At 38.5% G+C, this 17,319-nt stretch overlaps 1 protein-coding gene and 1 non-coding gene across 2 annotated transcripts; one reads left to right on the top strand and one right to left on the bottom strand.

Moving 5' to 3' along the window:
* The first annotated feature begins 646 nt into the window (after window positions 1-646).
* Window positions 647-754, top strand: LOC112725601 (small nucleolar RNA R71). Its single transcript, XR_003164698.1, has one exon. It is a non-coding gene; the product is annotated as a small nucleolar RNA R71 (small nucleolar RNA).
* Window positions 755-13,565: 12,811 nt separating this feature from the next.
* LOC112721626 (uncharacterized) lies at window positions 13,566-16,399 on the bottom strand. Its single transcript, XM_025772673.1, has 5 exons — window positions 15,926-16,399; window positions 14,641-15,235; window positions 14,037-14,557; window positions 13,821-13,913; window positions 13,566-13,730 (listed from the first exon to the last, which is right to left on the bottom strand). Exons 1-5 carry the CDS (start codon window positions 16,397-16,399, stop codon window positions 13,566-13,568), a joined length of 1,848 nt encoding a protein of 615 aa, XP_025628458.1.
* Window positions 16,400-17,319: the final 920 nt, after the last annotated feature.

Here is a 17,319-nt window from a genome sequence, read left to right as displayed (position 1 = left end):
CCAAATTTCTAATGGAAGACCTTGTTTCATTCATGAAACTTGCAGTGGCCTTGGATAGATCAGAGACTAAGTTTGCTAAATTAAAAGTATTTTGTTCAGAGTTCTCTGTCTGTTGCTGAGTGGATGATGGAAAAGGCTTGATATTGCTAAACCTATTTCTTCCACCATTATTAAAGCCTTTTTGAGGCTTTTGATCCTTCCATGAGAAATTTGGATGATTTCTCCATGATGAGTTATAGGTGTTTCCATAAGGTTCACCTAAGTAATTCACCTCTGCTATTGCAGGGTTCTCAGGATCATAAGCTTCTTCTGCATAAGAAGCCTCTTGAGTACTGTTGGATGCAGCTTGCATTTCATTCAGACTCTGAGAAATCATATTGACTTGCTGAGTCAACATTTTGTTCTGAGCCAATATGACATTCAGAGTATCAACTTCAAGAACTCCCTTCTTCATAGGCGTCCCATTACTCATAGGATTCCTCTCAGAAGTGTACATGAACTGGTTGTTAGCAACCATGTCAATGAGTTCTTGAGCTTCTGCAGGCGTTTTCTTTAGGTGAATGGATCCACCTGCAGAGGTATCCAATGACATCTTTGATAGCTCAGATAAACCATCATAGAATATATCCAGGATGGTCCACTCTGAAAGCATGTCAGAAGGACACTTTTTGGTCAGCTGTTTGTATCTTTCCCAAGCTTCATAGAGGGATTCACCTTCTTTCTGTTTGAAGGTTTGAACATCCACTCTAAGCTTGCTCAGCTTTTGAGGAGGAAAGAACTTGGCTAAGAAAGCCGTGACCAGCTTATCCCAAGAGTTCAGGCTGTCTTTGGGTTGAGAGTCCAACCATATTCTAGCTCTGTCTTTTACAGCAAAAGGGAAAAGCATGAGCCTGTAGACTTCAGGATCTACTCCATTAGTCTTAACAGTATCACATATCTGCAAGAATTTAGTTAAGAACTGAAAAGGATCTTCAGATGGAAGTCCATGAAACTTGCAGTTCTGCTGCATCAGAGAAACTAATTGAGGTTTCAGCTCAAAGTTGTTTGCTCCAATGGCAGGAATGGAGATACTTCTTCCATGTAAATTGGAATTAGGTGCAGTAAAGTCACCAAGCATCCTCCTTGCATTATTATTATTTTTGGCTGCCATCTCCTTTACTTGTTCAAAATTTTCAATAAGGTTGTCTCTGGATTATTGTAATTTAGCTTCTCTTAGTTTTCTTTTCAGAGTCCTTTCAGGTTCTGGATCAGCTTCAACAAGAATGCCTTTTTCTCTGTCCCTGCTCATAAGTAAGAGAAGAGAAAAAGAAAAGAAGAGGAATCCTTTATGTCACAGTAAAGAGGTTCCTTATTGTTAGTAGAAAAAGAAGAAGAAGAAAAATTCGAACACAGATAGAGAGAGGGTTCGGATTTTTGGGGGTGTGAGGAAGAGATGTTAGTAGATAAATAAATAAATAGAAGGGGATGAGAGAGAAGGAATTTTCGAAAATAATTTTTGAAAAAGAGTTAGTGATTTTCGAAAATAGTTTTGAAAAAGGTTAGTAGTTTTTCGAAAATTCAAATAAAAAAATAATTAGTTAATTAAAAAGAAATTTTTGAAAAAGGGGGAAGATATTTTCGAAAATGAGAGAGAGAGAGTTAGTTAGGTGGTTTTGAAAAAGATAAGAAACAAACAAAAAGTTAGTTAGTTAGTTGAAACGAATTTTGAAAATCAATTTTGAGAAGATAAGGAGTTAGGAAGTTAGAAAAGATATTTTGAAATCATATTTTTGAAAAAGATAAGATAAGAAGATATTTTTGAAAAGATGTGATTGAAATTAGTTTTTGAAAAATATTTAATTTTTAAAATCTCAATTAATGACTTGATTCACAAGAAATCACAAGATATGATTCTAGAACTTGAAGTTTGAATCTTTCTTAACAAGTAAGTAACGAACTTGAAATTTTTGAATCAAAACATTAATTAGTGATGTTATTTTCGAAAATATGATGTAAAATTAAGAAAAAGATTTTTGAAAAATATTTTTGAAATTTTCGAAAATAACTAAAAAAATTGAAAAAGATTTTGAAACAGATAAGATTTTCAAATTGAAAATTTGATTTGACTCATAAAAATAACTAGATTTTAAAATTTTTTGAAAAAGTCAAATCTAATTTTCGAAATTTTGAGAGAGAAAAAGGGAAAGATATTTTTTTTATTTTTGAATTTTTTATGATGAGAGAGAAAAACACTAAAAAGATGCAATGCATGAAATTTTTAGATCAAAACATGTGATGCATGCAAGAATGCTATGAATGTCAAGATGAACACCAAGAACACTATGAAGATCATGATAAACACCAAGAACATATTTTTGAAAAATTTTTAATGCAAAGAAAACATGCAAGACACCAAACTTAGAATTTTTTAATGCTTAGACACTAAGAATTCAAGAATGCATATGAAAAACAAGAAAAGACTCAAAACATGCAAATGCAAAGATCAAACAAGAAGACTTACTAAGAACAACTTGAAGATCATGAAGAACACTATGAATGCATGAAAATTTTCGAAAAATGCAAGATGCACATGCAATTAACACCAAACTTATAACATGACTCAAGACTCAAACAAAAAAACACAAAAAATATTTTTGATTTTTTATGATTTTTTAAATTTTTTTTTGGAATTTTTTTTCAAAAATTATTTGAAAAACAAAAATGAGGATTTCAAAATCTTTAATATGAATTCCAGGAATCTTGTGCTCTTTAGTCTAAAGCTCCAATCAAAGGGTCAGACATGGCTTAATAGCCAGTCAAGCTTTAGAATGGATTTACATCCATTGAGGTGATTAGTTGAAGACCAATCCCAAAGGAGTTTGGGTATGGCTTTTCAGCCAGATAGGATTCAACATGTTACCATGAAACTCTAGAATTCATTCTTGAAAGTTTTGAAGCCATAGAATAATTTACTTTTGAAAATATTTTTATTTTCAAATTTTTTTTTTCGAAAACAAAGGAGAAAATTTTGAAAGATTTTTGAAAATTTTTTGAAGAGAAAACAAAAAGAAAATTACCTAATCTGAGCAACAAGATGAACCGTCAGTTGTCCATACTCGAACAATCCCCGGCAACGGCGCCAAAAACTTGGTGCGCAGAAATTGTGATTACACTTTAATTATGTAAAATTCATCGCTCTTTCTTTCCCTGGTAATGGCGCCAAAAATATGATGCCAATACCATGGTTCACAACTTCGCACAACTAACCAGCAAGTGCACTGGGTCGTCCAAGTAATACCTTACGTGAGTAAGGGTCGAATCCCACGGAGATTGTTGGTATGAAGCAAGCTATGGTCACCTTGTAAATCTCAGTCAGGCGGATATTAAAATAGTAATGGAGTTTTCGAAAATAATTAATAAAATAGGGATAGAAATACTTATGTAAATCATTGGTGAGAATTTCAGATAAGCGAATAGAGATGCTTTCGTTCCTCTGAACCTCTGCTTTCCTGCTGTCTTCATCCAATCAGTCTTACTCCTTTCCATGGCTGGCTTTATGTGATACATCACCATTGTCAATGGCTACTTTCGGTCTTCTCTCGGGAAAATGATCCAAATGCCCTGTCACGGCACGGCTAATCGTCTGGAGGCATCACCCTTGTCAATGGCTTCATCTTATCCTCTCAGTGAAAATGGTCAACGCACCCTGTCACGGCACGGCTATTCATCTGTCGGTTCTTGATCCTGCTGGAATAGGATTTACTATCCTTTTGCGTCTGTCACTACGCCCGGCAATCGCGAGTTTGAAGCTCGTCACAGTCATTCAATCATTGAATCCTACTCGGAATACCACAGACAAGGTTTAGACCTTCCGGATTCTCTTGAATGCCGCCATCATTCTAGCTTACACCACGAAGATTCCGATTAAGAAATCTAAGAGATACTCATTCAATTCTAATGTAGAACGGAAGTGGTTGTCAGGCACGCATTCATAGGGAATGATGATGATTGTCACGTTCATCACATTCAGGTTGAAGTTCGAATGAATATCTTAGAAGCGAAATAAGATGAATTGAATAGAAAATAGTAGTACTTTGCATTAATCCTTGAGGAACAGCAGAGCTCCACACCTTAATCTATGGAGTGTAGAAACTCTACCGTTAAAAATACATAAGTGAAAGGTCCAGGCATGGCCGAATGGCCAGCCCCCCTGATCTAAGAACCAGGCGTCCAGAGATATAACTCAGGATCAAAAGATAATCCAAAGATGTCTAATACAATAGTAAGAGGTCCTATTTATAATAAACTAGCTACTAGGGTTTACAGAAGTAAGTAATTGCTGCATAAATCCACTTCCGGGGCCCACTTGGTGTGTGCTTGGGCTGAGCTTTAACTTTCCACATGCAGAGGCCATTTGTGGAGTTGAACGCCAGGTTTTGATCCATTTCTGGCATTCAACTCTGGTTTTTTATCCCTTTCTGGCTCTGAACTCCAGAATTGGGCAGAGAGTTGGCGTTGAACGCCAGTTTGCGTCGTCTATTCTTGGCCAAAGTATGGATTACTATATATTTCTGAAAAGCCCTGGATGTCTACTTTCCAACGCATTTGGAAGCGCGCCATTTCGAGTTCTGTAGCTCCAGAAAATCCACTTTGAGTGCAGGGAGGTTAGAATCCAACAGCATCAGCAGTCCTTCTTCAACCTCTGAATCTGATTTCTGCTCAAGTCCCTCAATTTCAGCCAGAAAATACCTGAAATCCCAGAAAAACACACAAACTCATAGTAAAGTCCAAAAATGTGAATTTAACATAAAAACTAATGAAAATATCCCTAAAAGTAACTAGATTCTACTAAAAACATACTAAAAACAATGCCAAAAAGCGTATAAATTATCCGCTCATCATCATCCTTTGCTTCAATGCTGCTTCTCTTATCTGGGCTTGTTCTCGGACTTCGGGGAGCAGTTCCAGCTCCTCTTTGTGCCCCTGTATATTTCCGATCTCATCATGGAAGATCACCATTGGACTTTGTTCGTCGATTTCTACTGGTATCATGGCTTCCACACCGTAGACAAGTCGGAAGGGTGTTTCTCCTGTGGCAGATTGTGGCGTCGTCCGGTAAGCCCATAACACTTGTGGGAGCTCCTCAGCCCAAGCTCCTTTTGCGTCTTGTAGTCTTTTCTTTAATCCCGCCAGTATGACTTTATTGGCTGCTTCGGCTTGTCCATTTGCTTGTGGATGTTCCTCCGAGGTGAACTGGTGTTTGATCTTTATACTGGCTACCAGGATTTTGAAGGTAGAGTCGGTGAATTAGGTTCTATTATCTGTGGTGATGGAATGAGGTATCCCATACCTTGTGATAATATTTTTGTAGAGGAACCTCCGACTTCTCTGAGCCGTGATGGTGGCTAATGGCTCTTCTTCTATCCACTTTGTGAAGTAGTCTATTCTCACAATTAAGTATTTGACTTGTCCTGGGGCCTGGGGAAAAGGACCTAACAGATCCATCCCCCATTTTACAAAGGGCCATGGAGAAGTTATACTGATTAGCTCCTCGGGAGGAGCCACGTAGAAATTTGTATGCATCTGGCATGGTTGGCACTTCTTCACAAATTCTGTGGCATCCTTTTGCAAGGTCGGTCAGTAGAATCCAGCTCGGATTATCTTTTTGGCAAGTGATCTGGCTCCGAGATGGTTTTCGCAGATCCCATTATGAACCTCCTCTAGTACTTCAGATGTCCTTGAGGTCGGTACGCACTTCAGTAGTGGTGTTGATATTCCTCTTTTATAGAGGATATTTTTTACCAGAGTGTAGTATTGTGCTTTCCTCCAAATTTTCTTGGCTTCTTTTTCCTCTTTGGGGAGGATGTCGAATTTCAGGTATTCGACCAAGGGATTCATCCATCCAAGGTTTAGTCCGGTTACTTCAAGGACATCTTGTTTGTCTTCTGTTTTCACCACGGAGGGTTCTTGGAGAGTTTCCTGGATCAAGCTTCTATCATTTTCTCCCGATTTGGTACTTGCTAACTTGGAGAGGGCGTCTGCTCTGCTGTTAAGATCCCGAGTTATGTGTCTGACCTCGGTTTCTGCAAAGCGCCCGAGGTGCTCCAGAGTTTTTTCCAGGTATTTCTTCATATTCGAGTCTTTGACCTGATACTCTCTATTTATTTGGGAGGTCACCACTTGAGAGTCACTGAATATCAGCACTTTGGTTGCACCGACCTTTTCTGCCAGCTTTAATCCTGCAATCAGGGCTTCATATTCTGCCTGATTATTAGAAGCTGGAAATTCAAACTTGAGGGAAATCTCTATCTGTGTTCCCCCTTCATTGGCTAGTATTATGCCTGCACCGCTTCTTGTCTTGTTTGAGGATCCATCTACGTATAGTTCCCACGTAGTTGGCTTTTCCTCTTGGTCTCCCGCATACTCCGCTATGAAGTTGGTGAGGCATTGGATTTTGATTGCCGTCTGAGTTTCGTACTTCAAGTCGAACTCGGAGAGCTCTATTACCCACTGAACCATTCTCCCTGCAACATCCGTCTTTTGGAGGATTTGCTTCATAGGTTGGTTCGTTCGGACTCTTATTGTGTGGGCTTGGAAGTAAGGCCGTAACCTCTGTGAGGCTATTACTAAGGAGTAAGCAAAATTCTCTAGTTTGTGGTACCTTAGTTCGGGGCCCTGTAGAACTTTGCTGGTGAAGTACACTGGATGCTATCCGACCTCATCTTCTCGTATCAGGGCTGATGCTACAGCTTTGTCTGCTACAGACAAATATAGGACGAGCTCTTTCCCACTAGAGGTCGGGTTAGGATTGGAGGTTGGATCAAGAACCTTTTGAACTCCTGGAACGCTTCTTCGCATTCTGGAGTCCATTCGAACTGGCATCCCTTTCTTAGTAGAGAGAACAGTGGAAGGGATCTTAATGCTGACCCTGCCAAGAACCTGGAGAGGGCTGCAAGTCGGCCATTCAGTTGTTGAACCTCTCTTAAGCAAGTCGGGCTTTTCATTTATAGGATGGCTTTGCACTTGTCGGGATTTGCTTCGATCCCTCTTTGGGTTAGCATAAATCTTAGAAATTTTTCAGCCTCTACCGCGAAGGTGCATTTTGCGGGATTTAGCCTCATCCCATGCGACCTTACGGTGTTGAAAACTTGCGAGAGGTCTGTTAAGAGGTCGGCTTCTTTCCGGGTTTTCACCAGCATGTCGTCTACGTAGACCTCCATTAAGTTCCCGAGGTGGGGAGCAAACACCTTGTTCATCAGCCTTTGGTATGTGGCCCCTGCATTTTTTAATCCAAAGGGCATGACCACGTAGCAATAATTCGCTCTGGGTGTGATGAATGATGTCTTTTCCTGGTCTGGTTTGTACATCGGGATTTGGTTGTATCCTGAGTAGGCATCCATAAATGATAAGTATTGATACCCCGAGCTGGAGTCTACTAGAGTGTTAATGCTTGGAAGTGGATATGGGTCTTTGGGACATGCTTTATTCAGGTCGGTATAGTCGACGCACATCCTCCACTTGCCGTTTTGCTTCTTGACTAGCACTGCATTTGCTAGCCATGTTTGATATTTGACTTCTCTGATGAAGTCAGCTTCCAGGAGAGCTTGTACCTGCTTTTTCACCGCTTGAGCTCGTTCTGGGCCGAGCTTACGCCTTCGCTGCTGTACAGGTCGTGACCCCGGATATACTGAGAGCCTATGGGACATGAGCTTAGGGTTTATCCCGGGCATGTCGGAAGCTTTCCAGAAAAAGAGGTCAGAGTTATTTCTTAAGAGCTTTGTCAACCTTTGTTTTAGGTTTTCTTCTAGGTCGGTCCCTATGTTGGTATTTTTTCCTTCCTCTTCGCCGACCTGTACTTCTTCAGTTTTTCCTCCTGGTTGTGGACGCAACTCTTCTTTGGCTCTTGCGCCGCCGAGCTCTATGGTGTGGACTTCCTTGCCTTTTCCTCTCAGGTTCAGGCTTTCATTGTAGCATTTTCTCGCCAATTTCTAGTCTCCCCGTACCGTTGCTATCCCCGCAAAGATGAGGGGTAGACACCACTGCTCCGAGTCGATTTAGGGTAGCTCTACCAATTAAGGCATTATATGATGACCGCACGTCGAGGAATATAAAGTCTATGCTCAGAGTTTTGGATTTTTCCCCCTTTCTGAAGGTCGTGTGAAGAGGTAGAAATCCTAGTGGTTTTATCGGCGTGTCGCCTAATCCGTACAAGGTATTGGGGTAGGCTCTTAACTCCTTTTCGTACAACCCTAGTTTGTCGAATGCGGGCTTGAAAAGGATGTCTGCTGAACTCCTTTGGTCTACTAGAGTTCTGTGGAGATGGGCATTGGCTAGGATCATGGTTATCATCACTGGATCATCATGTCCAGGGATTACTCCTTGCCCATCCTCCTTTGTAAATGAGATAGTAGGGAGGTCGGGCGATTCGCTCCCGACCTGGTAGACTCGCTTGAGGTGTCTCTTGCGAGATGAATTGGTGAGTCCTCCTCCCGCAAATCCTCCCGAGATCATATGTATGTGTCTCTCGGGGGTTTGTGGTGGTGGGTCTCTTCTGTCCCCGTCATCTCGCTTTCTTTTTTCATGATTGTCCGACCTTTCCATGAGATATATGTCAAGTCGGCCTTCTCTGACCAGCTTTTCTATCACATTTTTGAGGTCGTAGCAATCATTTGTTGAGTGACCATACATCTTATGGTACTCACAGTAGTCGCTGCGACTTCCTCCCTTTTTATTTTTAATGGGCTTGGGAGGCGGCAGTCTTTCAGTATTGCAGATTTCTCTGTATATATCCACTATGAAAACCTTTAGAGGAGTATAAGAGTGATATTTCCTCGGTCTGTCGAGACCGAGCTCTTATTTCTTCTTGGGCTCTCTTTCTTTCTCTTTTATCGAGTAGGGATGCCCAGGTCGCCAATTCGGCTCTCATAGTCTGGCATTCTCCTCCATGTTGATGTACTTTTCTGCTCTTTCTTGTACATCACTCAAGGAGGTGGGGTGCCTTTTTTATATGGACTGTGAAAAGGGACCTTCTCTAAGTCCATTTACTACCCCCATGATGACCGCTTCAGTGGGCAGGTCTTGAATCTCCAAACACGCTTTGTTAAACCTTTCCATATAGTCCCGTAAAGGCTCTCCGACCTCCTGCTTTATTCCCAGGAGGCTCAGTGCGTGCTTTACTTTATCCTTCTGGATGGAGAACCTCATTAAGAACTTTCTCAAGAGGTCCTCGAAGCTGGTAACCGACCTTGGAAGGAGGCTATCAACCACTTCATTGCCGCTTTTGATAGAGTGGTCGGGAAAGCTTTACAGCGAGTTGCATTCGAAGCATCAGCCAGATACATCTGACTTTTAAAATTGCTTAGATGATGCTTCGGGTCCGTGGTTCCGTCATAGAGGTTCATATCAGGGCTTTTGAAGTTTCTTGGAACTTTTGCCCTCATGATGTCCTCATTGAAAGGATCCTCTCCTCCTAGGGGCGACTCTTCTCGGTCGCCACGGGAGTTCCGACTTCTAAGGGAAGATTCTAGCCTCAAGAGTTTTTCCTCTAAATCTTTTCGTCGCTCTATCTCTTCCCTGAGGTTTCGCTCCACCTCTCGTTGTCGCTCTAATTCTTGTTCCAGTTGTTCCAAACGAACTTGATGACCATGGACCAATCCCATTAGCTCGGTTGCATGGGGTGGCCCTTCCTTTCCTGATTCTCATCCCTCCGAGGAGTTTACCTTTGGGTTTTTTAACCCAGAGGTGCCCTCTCTATGTTGGTCATCGGTTCTCTGGTGAAGGGTTGGGTCCGCATCGTTGTTTCCGGTATCCAGGTCTTCCTGTTCGGAATCGGACGCGGTATGACTATCTTCTGGTGACTTGTCCGCCATCACTGGTCGATCTCTCGGGTCCCCGGCAATGGCGCCAATGTTACGATGGGTAACCGGAGATTGATGGGTTTGACTCGTTAGGCTGGCCCAATCATCTGTGAAGGGAAACCTTCGAAGGGGATCGCGCTTCTGGGCTTCCGTCCGACTTGTGTATATAAGTGAATGGGGGTGGTACCTGCAAAGACACTCTGATGCCTAAGTCAGCAAGGTGTGTGAGCAGGTTTAGAGAATATTGGAACTTAGAGATACCTGAGGGGTGTCAGTGTATTTATAGTGATGAGCCAATAACCACCGTTGAAGTAGTTCTACTTTTTAAGGTGGATAACCGTCCCTTCATATTAGGGAAGTTGAGATATGGCTCCTGGAAGTGGGTTGAGAGATTTTAGGGGCAGTTACTCACTTGAATGAGTGCCTATCTGCCAGCTAATCTTCGTTCCCGACTTCTTTAGAGCAAGTCGTGGTAAGGACCGACTTCTATAGGGGAAGGTCGGTGTAGAATGGGGCTCAATCCTTTGGATTGGGTCTCTCATTTGGACCTGGGTCTTAGCGTTGGGTCAGGGTATGAACACCAACCATTATCATCGTTTTTAGAGTACATAGTAGTACACAAGAGTACATATGAATAAGCCATATTTTTATTTAATTTATAATGAGAAAATTTTTTTATTAAATATGACTTGTATCTGTATATTTTTGGAGACGATAATAATAATTGCTATTACTGCCAGTAATGTTGAAGAAGACATACTTGTTGTCTGTATATTTTTGTGTATTCTTATGTACTCTTAGATACGATGATAATGATTTAAAAATTTGAGTTACGTGGATTTTGTAAAAAATTGAAGTGAAGTTCGCTGGAGCTAAGCGAACTCGTCCTAAATAAAAAAAAATCATATTTGAAAAATTAAGTTAAAAAATTAGATATAAAAAATAATTATTTTTTTATTTTATTTTTTAAAAAAATTCCAAACTCCAGATATTTTTAAAAAATTATTTTTTTTAAAATAATAATTTTATATAATTTTTCCATAATGTAAAAACTCCATTATCTATCTATATTTTATTTTGTCGCATTTGTAGTCTATTTTAGACACATTGTGATGCTATTATTAGAATACATAATTTATTTTCGAAGGTACTTAATTTTATAATAACTCCTAATATTCTATTTAATATTATTCTATAGGATTTCCGATTTTTTTTTTCTATTGCTAAATCTCACACATGCTAAAAGAAGTACAGAAGCCTCAACTTGTTCTCTAATATCCAACTATCCAAGTCTCATAGACTATAAAGGTTTTTTTTAGCAGGTTTAATTACCCACTTAATCTTTATAATTTTATCCAATAATATTTTATTTATAAAAAAATTAGTTATTTATATAGAATATATATTAAAATATAATAAATAATATTATAGAATTAATACTATAGCAAATTCTTAAACAAATACAATATAAAATTTACTAAAAATAAGTTTTTGTTAAATTTAAATTTTAAATATTTTTTCTAATTAAATTTTGGATATTGGTTACATAGTGTTTGCTGCTAAGACTTTTTTATATAAAATATATAATAAAAATAAAATAATATATATATTTTTTTACATAAATAACAGGGAGATAAATTTTTTGTGTATACATAAATAGTATTTATTAATTTCATCAACCTTTTGATTAAGTCTTTGCTGTTTAAAAATTTAAAAGGTTTTATTTAAGCTTTTATATTAGATAAAAACTTTTAATTAAAAAAACGTAATAATGCTAAAATATTTACTTCCAAAAATATCTCAAAATTCATTCAATATCAATCAACAAATTGAATATTCTAAAAGATTTGATATTTTTTAACAAAAATAACTAAAAATAAAGACTTAACTTAAAATGTTTATTTAATATAAAAATTCAATAATTACAGATTCTTAAAATATAAAAATTTAATTAAAAATTAAATAAAATTATAAAAAATTTATAAAATCTTCTCAAAATGAAAACTTTGTAACCACATCCGGTATCCAAAATTTTGTAACTACAATAAAGTTTTTAATAAGAAAAAGTATAGGGAAACAACATAAATCAGCCAATTTTTTAAACAACTCCATTTAATAATTAATTTTAAATTTTTTTAATTCAAAATTAAAATAAGAGTAAATGTCCTTTCTGATCCCTAACCATTTGTCCGATGGACTTTCCACCCCCTAAAAAATCTAAATACCCAAATCGATCCCTATCTATTTAGATATCTGTACGTTCCAGTCCCTGCAACCGGTTCCGAGCAGGTCACTTGCTGATGTGTCAGTGACTTGTCCACGTGGGTTTCTCTCCTTCATATTTGGGACAAATCGCCCCCTGTAACTTTGTTGAAACGTTGTGTTTCATTATGAGCAGTTATCTCCTGGGTGTTCATAGCTATTTAGGGTTTTTTCTTTGTTCTTCATTGTCTTTGTTGTGTGTGGAGTGAAGATAAGGACTTTTCTCCTGAAGAATAATATGGCTATAAAAGTCAGAGACTCTTTTTCACGAACCGTGGAGGAAAGCAGTGAAGCTGGGAAGAATTTGTGCTGGAGTTCGACTCTGGGTTCCATTGGGAGTATAGGGGAAAAGACAAACCAAGGCAAGAAAAGATTTGTAGCACCCAGATGTCATTGTAGCACATATGCAATATTGTTTCAGTCTAGTACTGTAGGAAATCCGAACATGCTTTTTTTTTTGGTTGCTCAATGTTTAAGGTAATCATTTTTCAATTTTAGTTTTGTTTCAAAATTCATTGCCATTACCATGGAGTGTTGTTTGTTGCAGACCGCAACTCTACATTGCAAATACTTTGCTTGGCTTGATGAATATGTTGAGTCATATTCACATAAAGCTGATGTCAATTAGAATGGTATGGTTGAAAGTTTGAAGACGATGGAAGAAAGATTGGAGGCACTGGAAGTAATGATGGCGAAGCAGAAAATTGAAAAAACATTTGGAGGCAACACTAAATGCAGAACCTTAACTACTTTTTTAATTGGAATTGCAGCTACACTTATAATTTCATCAATTTGCAGTGGGTTAATTGAGAAAAATGTGAATTTGATTTAGTGTGCAAAGTTATGTAAATAGAAGACAACTACTTAATGTATTATGGTTGAAATTCATAGCTTGTATGAAGACAATAACTCATGTTATGATTATTTACTCTAATTTAGTGATACTTAATTTATTTTATTTCATGTAGTTATTAGAATTTAAAATAGTGTATTGAGATATTATCATATTGTATTATTATGAGTTTGTGAAACACATGTCTATGAAGATAACAATGTAAATATTCAAATATATGGCACATTTGGAATTACACTCCAATTCCTGAGAGTTTCATAAAGCGATTCAATGATTCACAAACCAAAGCATGAGTGTTTTACAAAAAATTCACTCCAAAATATGAGTATCTCTAAATCAATCCTGAGTATTATGTAGACTTCAAATCAGAACCTAATCATAACATCAACACTATAACCAAAATAACTAAGATAGAGTCTCCCTAAACCAAAGTTCTACATTCTCTAAACAATATAATATTCACATAGCAAGTTCTTTCACTGGTTTTTTGGTGGAGGCTTCATTCCTGGAGTTAGAATGAACTTGAATAGCCTTGATGAGGTCCCAGTGCTAGCTGCTGCCAGAGTTTCATTGGAGATTGCATGAGAGGTTTTCTGTAAGCTTTGTCCTTCTGGTTAGGCTTGTACATTGTGAGGATGTTCGTTGGACTGCACTGGAGGACTTGGGGGTCTTCTGACCATCTGTTTGGGCCTAAACTTTGGAGCTGCAGAATGGGGCTGAGCCTTTGGAGCCTGAGTTGTGGTCTGATTTATTGGAGTAGTTTGATCAGTTTCTGGAACCTGGTAAAATAATAGTGAATCACATTTGGGCTCCAAAACTACATCTTTTGTGTTTAAAAAAAAGTTAAGAACTATGGTGTCTCTATTTACCTCTGCAGTTGGGGCAGTTTGTGAAATGTTTATCTCATCTGGCTCTACATGCGGCCTCTTTGGCATTTTTTTCTTATTTTTCCTAGCCGTATCCTGTATGACAGAAGCATGTTTTGCAGCCACATATGTATACAAATATTAACTCATTGTGAATACTCAAAGACACAACCCAATATGTATACGACTTACAAAATACTTGTCTAAAAAAAAGCTTACAAGAGGATCCAGGTTAATAGGTTCAGGTTCTTCAACAGGTATGTTATTTACACCACCATCAATACCAGCCACATTCCCTATAGGGGGAAGGACAGGAGCTACATTTTCAGTCATCGCAACCAAAGCTTTGCTAGCCACTTTTGCCTTCTTCCTTTTTGGTTGCCAGTCGGGTTTAGCTGGTGCTCCCTTGCATGTTTTATAATAATGCCCCTTCTCCCCACATTTGCTATACGTTACCTGAAAAGTTCTTTTCATTTTGTCGCCAATCACTGGGGGAGGGGGAGGGGGTGCACCGGATTCAGTCCTGCGTTTCTTTGGACGACCAGCTGGTCTTACTATCCTGGGTGGTTGTGGCTTTGGATGGTCTGTCTTCTCCCAAAATTTTTTGCTGTTCACTGGATTTACACACAAGTCATATGTTTTCCTCACAGCATCCATAGTGAGATAAGGGCTCACAAAGTCTTCAGCAGCCTTGATCCTCAACTTAGAGATAGCAGCAACTGCGTGGACACATGGCATCCCTATACAACAGCAACAAAAACATGAATATGGTGTGCTAAAAATTGTGAAAATAACAAGACAAGAATTAATAATTAATGTTTACCTGTCAACTGCCATGCATTGCAAGTGTATGTATGTTGTTGGAGATTGACGCCTAATTTGTGTTTTCCCCTAGTAACTTCAAATAGAACCCTGTCATTATCTCCGCTCCATTGTGCATTCCATTTATGACTCTGTGGTTTAATGTGCCTGTCAAGCCTCCACTGCTGCATTGGTGCCAGTTTTCCAATGCACCTCCCTAGAATCCTCTTGTGCTTGGCCATCTTTTTTATTATTGTACACCTTATTTCTTCACACATTGTTAGAATCGGCTTCTCCCTTGCCTTAACTATCATAGAATTCCAAACCTCACACATGTTATTGGTGAGGCTGTCATTCTTCGGACCATGACTGAAATATGCCTTGCACCAAACTCCTGGGTCAAATTGATTCATATACTCCCATCCTCCATGGCACTCACTTTTAAACTTCTCCATTGGTGCTTTGAACTGTACCTGAGTAGTGCACTTGGCAGCATGCCATAACAGTCCTTTTACCTGCTTGTTATTGAATCTTTGTTGAAGATTCTTCCAAATGTGCAGCACACAATTTCTATGGTGTGCATAGGGCATGACTTCCTTTGCTGCACGCATAAGTCCCTGCAAAGATAGTTTAAAAACCAAATATATGCCATTTCTAATTGCTACAGATATCTAATTATAAACCAATTGCTGGCAATAGAAGTCACTGGTATAAACCAATTATAACTGTTACAAACGTCTAATTATAATTCAACATGTGCAACAGAAGTCTATAGCCATAAACTAATTATAAGTCAATTATATTGTGCAGAATTTTATTTATAAAACAAAAAATTATATGCCAATTATATGTCAATTATAACTGTTACAAACATCTAATTATAATCCAACATGTGCAACAGAAGTCTATAGCCATAAACTAATTATAAGTCAATTATATTGTGCAGAATTTTATTTACAAAACAAAATTATATGCCAATTATAACCGTTACAAACATCTAATTATAATCCAACATGTGCAACAGAAGTCTATAGCCATAAACTAATTATAAGTCAATTATATTGTGTAGAATTGTATTTATAAAAACCAAAAATTATATGCCAATTATAAGCCAATTATAACTGTTACAAACATCTAATTATAATCCAACATGTGCAACAGAAGTCTAATTATGACTTGATGTAACCCAATTATATGCTACAGACTTCTTTATACACTCTAGTAATCTAAACAATATCAACACTATAATCCAACTATATTCTGCAAAATTAGAAACAATATCAGAATAGGTTGGCAAATGTTGTTACCTTCTGTTGGTCGGACATGAGATTCCATCCACGCACTTGATGGTCTCCCAAATCATCCTGAAGCCGAGTTAAGAACCACATCCAGTTCTCTGTGTTTTCTGCTCTTGTAATAGCATATGCAATAACGAATACATGGTTGTTAGCATCAAGTGACATTGCAGTTAGGAGTTGGCCTCCATAATACCCCTTTAAAAAGCATCCATCTAGGCCTATTAGTGGTCTGTAACCCTTAACAAATCCATTTCTGCACGCATCTAAGCATATGTAAATTTTGTCAAACAGCGGTAGAGATTGCGGAATTGGGTCAACACACATGTCAGCCGTGCTGCCTGGGTTACTCCTATGCAACTCTTGTAAATAATCCCACAACTTCCCATATTGTGCCTTGTCATTCCCAACAACAATTTCCCTAGCTTCTTTCAAAGCCCTTTGGATCATTTTTGGATGGACCTGAACATTGTAGTCCTGTTTCATATGCTCTGTTGCTTCTCTCGGTGTTAGCTTAGGCTGTTTGCCAACCTTTTTTCCAGCTTATCTGTGACCCATGCCCTATTGGCCAAGTTGCTTCCATAATCCCTTCCACATGTATGCTTGTTGTGAAATATTTTTATCTCAAATGCCATTGTTTTTGAGTTTCTTGCCACGTATATCAACCATGGGCAGTTCTCCTCTGTACATCTAGCCCTGACCCTCTCCTTCTCATTCTTGATATACATGCAATCTCTTCCATCCCAGACAAATACATCCTTTAAGGCTTTCTTAAATCTCTCCATACTCGAAAATTGCATTCCAAGCTCAAACTAAACCTCTCCATATTCATTTTCTTCATTGAAATCAAGTCCATGCATTTTTCTCTCATCCTCAGAAGATACCGGGGGTATGACACTCTTCAGAAGCATATTCATAGTTGTATTCATCACTGTCACTCTTCTCATTAACCACTGCTGGACCTCCAATATCTGTTTCTACTGGCCCTTGGCCAGAACCCAACCCACTAGGAGGTGTCTCAGTTCGATTTGCTTTACTAGATTCACCGTATAGCACATGTCTCTTCCTCCTCCTCCTGGTATACCTTTTTGATGATTTCTTACCATTTTTCTTAGGTGACTGCTTCTTCTTGTTTGATGGAGACACCGATACTTTTTTCTTTGTTTTTTTTTCACGTCTGTTTGGTGACTCAATATCACTACTATCAGTCTCATAACCAGGAGGAGGAGGCTTGTAGGCCTCATCCTCGGCACTCTCGTATCCGTCATCTGATGAGGATTCATCTGTGACCACAACGAGCTCTTCCTCTGGTTCTGGCTCTGGTTCGACTGCCATTGGTTGACTTACCGGGTGCTCAAAGTAGATGTAGAACTCATTTCTATCTGGACAACTTAGGGTGGCTTCAC

This window comes from Arachis hypogaea, chromosome 11, assembly GCF_003086295.3.
Source record: "Arachis hypogaea cultivar Tifrunner chromosome 11, arahy.Tifrunner.gnm2.J5K5, whole genome shotgun sequence".
Lineage (NCBI taxonomy): Eukaryota > Viridiplantae > Streptophyta > Magnoliopsida > Fabales > Fabaceae > Arachis > Arachis hypogaea.
The sequence above is the reverse complement of the archived record's forward strand: the minus strand, read 5'-3'. Positions and strand labels throughout refer to the sequence as shown.